This window comes from Electrophorus electricus, chromosome 8 (genome assembly GCF_041902795.1).
Source record: "Electrophorus electricus isolate QZ-2024a chromosome 8, ASM4190279v1, whole genome shotgun sequence".
In the NCBI taxonomy this organism is placed as follows: domain Eukaryota; kingdom Metazoa; phylum Chordata; class Actinopteri; order Gymnotiformes; family Gymnotidae; genus Electrophorus; species Electrophorus electricus.
Window position 1 is genome coordinate 12,469,817 of NC_137504.1, and position 1,988 is coordinate 12,471,804.

Genomic DNA, 1,988 nt, shown 5'->3' on the forward strand with positions numbered 1-1,988 from the left:
ACTTAAAAATCTTGCTTTTCTGGAGAGGCTTGAAATAAAATTGTTCCAAAAAAAGTGATTTTGCTTGCTGGCTTTATTTATTAAGTCTTGTACAGAAGCTGACCATGACAAGCACAATTGATGGCTATGAAGAAATTCAACAACCAACTAACAGCAGCACCTTCCAGGATTTTTTTCACTTTTTTCAAGATTTACTCTTGTCAGAGAGCTTATCATTTTCTTTGTTGGCTGTATGGCCTTTCTTTCCTTGAGTGATGGGTTGGACATGTTTCACTGATGTAGCACATCAGTCAACCGGCAGCCTTGGGGACTAGCCCCGTCCAGCAGAGCTTTGTACAGAAAGGAAGAGAAATTGGAGGTGGAGGAGAATTGGGGGTGGTGGGGAGGCTGTTCAGTCTTGGATCCTGCGGATGGACTGTATCTGGGGCGTGTGGGCGTGGGTGCCGAAATCCCTGTAGTGTCTGTACTCGCCTCCATGATGATTGCACTCCATGATGTACTGGTAGCCACGGTAACCAGGGTACTGGTAGCACACCCAGCTGGAAGAGGGCAGAGACCATAACAGAGGCAGTCAGGCAAAAAAAACTTTCTAATTCACCAAAGGTACCACAGTAGATTCTATTATTAAAATTTCTCAAAATTTGTAACCCTGCTTATTGATAATTGCTAATTTAACCCATAACCATAGATAATTATCATCACAAGCAGTAGTTGAGACAATTATGTTATGACTGAGAGTGTGTTGATGTGTGGCCACCGGAGGTGCTTACGCGCCACTCTTGACGTGCATGGAGCCAATCTCATTGCTGTGCCAGCCCATGGCCTGCAGAGAGGGATAGTCCCCGCTCAACTCCCACTGCCTGCCCTTCATATTTTCACATTCCCACACACACAGGCGGGAATCCTTGTGGCACTATTCCAACATAAAATTTTTTTAAAAAAGAAAGATTAGCATTTGAAGCCTTGCCATTACTCTTCCTATGGACAATGGATGTGCTTTGATCACAAGTGATAAGAAGATTAAACTTTAGCTTTAAATATTTTTAGTAAGCATACATACTGGTGTAGGCTTTACTGAATATAAGTAACCTGTTAGAACTGTTTTGCCTGTACTGATGGATGTATGTTGTTACATCACTCACAGCGGAATAGATGGGACGGAAAGACATCATCCTCTTAACACTGTAGGAGTGGCTTCCCATGTAGGCCTCGAAGCAAGGATAATCTCCCTTCTCCAGAACAAACTGCTGGCCATTGAAGCTGGAATTCTCATAGCCCACCCAGCTGGGTGCAACAAGAGGAGAACATGGAGAAGGGTGTCAACTCACATTTTCATGCTGGTACAACACATGCACTCTGTGTGTGTCCAGAAAAAGATTGGATATGTAGTTTGAATGTGTCTTTTAGGCTTTTTTATTGTTGGATAGGTGTCTTTCTGAAACTTTAAATGCCCCTATCTACTCACACACCACATTCCACCTTCAGGGAATGGATATTCTCCAGGTTGTACTCTATAATGTTGTTACAGCAGGAAGTAAACTCCCAGCATCTGCCCTGGAAGTTCTCCTGGTTATAAACTGTAATCTGTGGAAAAACACAGATGCACTAAACTTACACTGTCATGGGAAATGGGTAACAACCTGAGTGCTTATCAGTGGGTAAGTAGCAGCCTAGCGGTCAGATGATATAATAAAATTTGAGTTTGATGTTCTGGTCCAAAAGCAGATATGCAGGCTTTACCTTCCATGGTCCCATGGCCAAGTTTGTCTGGTTTGGTAGAGCCATTGTCTGATATCTCAGTGCTGATAAACCTGAGGGCAAGAAGAAGCTTGTTCACACCTGTATGCAGCTTTCATAAGTGCTATCTGTATCATTTTCTTAGACAGGTCTACCTGATCAACACCTACACACACACAAACATTAAAATAATGTAGATTAATGAACTTTTATTTTACTGATGGTTTGAGCGAAGCATTGTTTTATTGTTC

The 1,988-nt window shown here is 42.4% G+C and overlaps 1 protein-coding gene across 1 annotated transcript; it reads right to left on the reverse strand.

Annotated features, from left to right (window-relative positions):
- Positions 1–273: 273 nt before the first annotated feature.
- On the reverse strand, positions 274–1,785 carry cryba1b (crystallin, beta A1b). The gene is made up of 5 exons (XM_027017915.3): positions 1,741–1,785; positions 1,466–1,584; positions 1,143–1,284; positions 771–913; positions 274–539 (listed from the first exon to the last, which is right to left on the reverse strand). The coding sequence occupies exons 1-5, from the start codon at positions 1,783–1,785 to the stop codon at positions 392–394; spliced, it is 597 nt and encodes a 198-aa protein (XP_026873716.2). The 3' UTR covers positions 274–391.
- Positions 1,786–1,988: the final 203 nt, after the last annotated feature.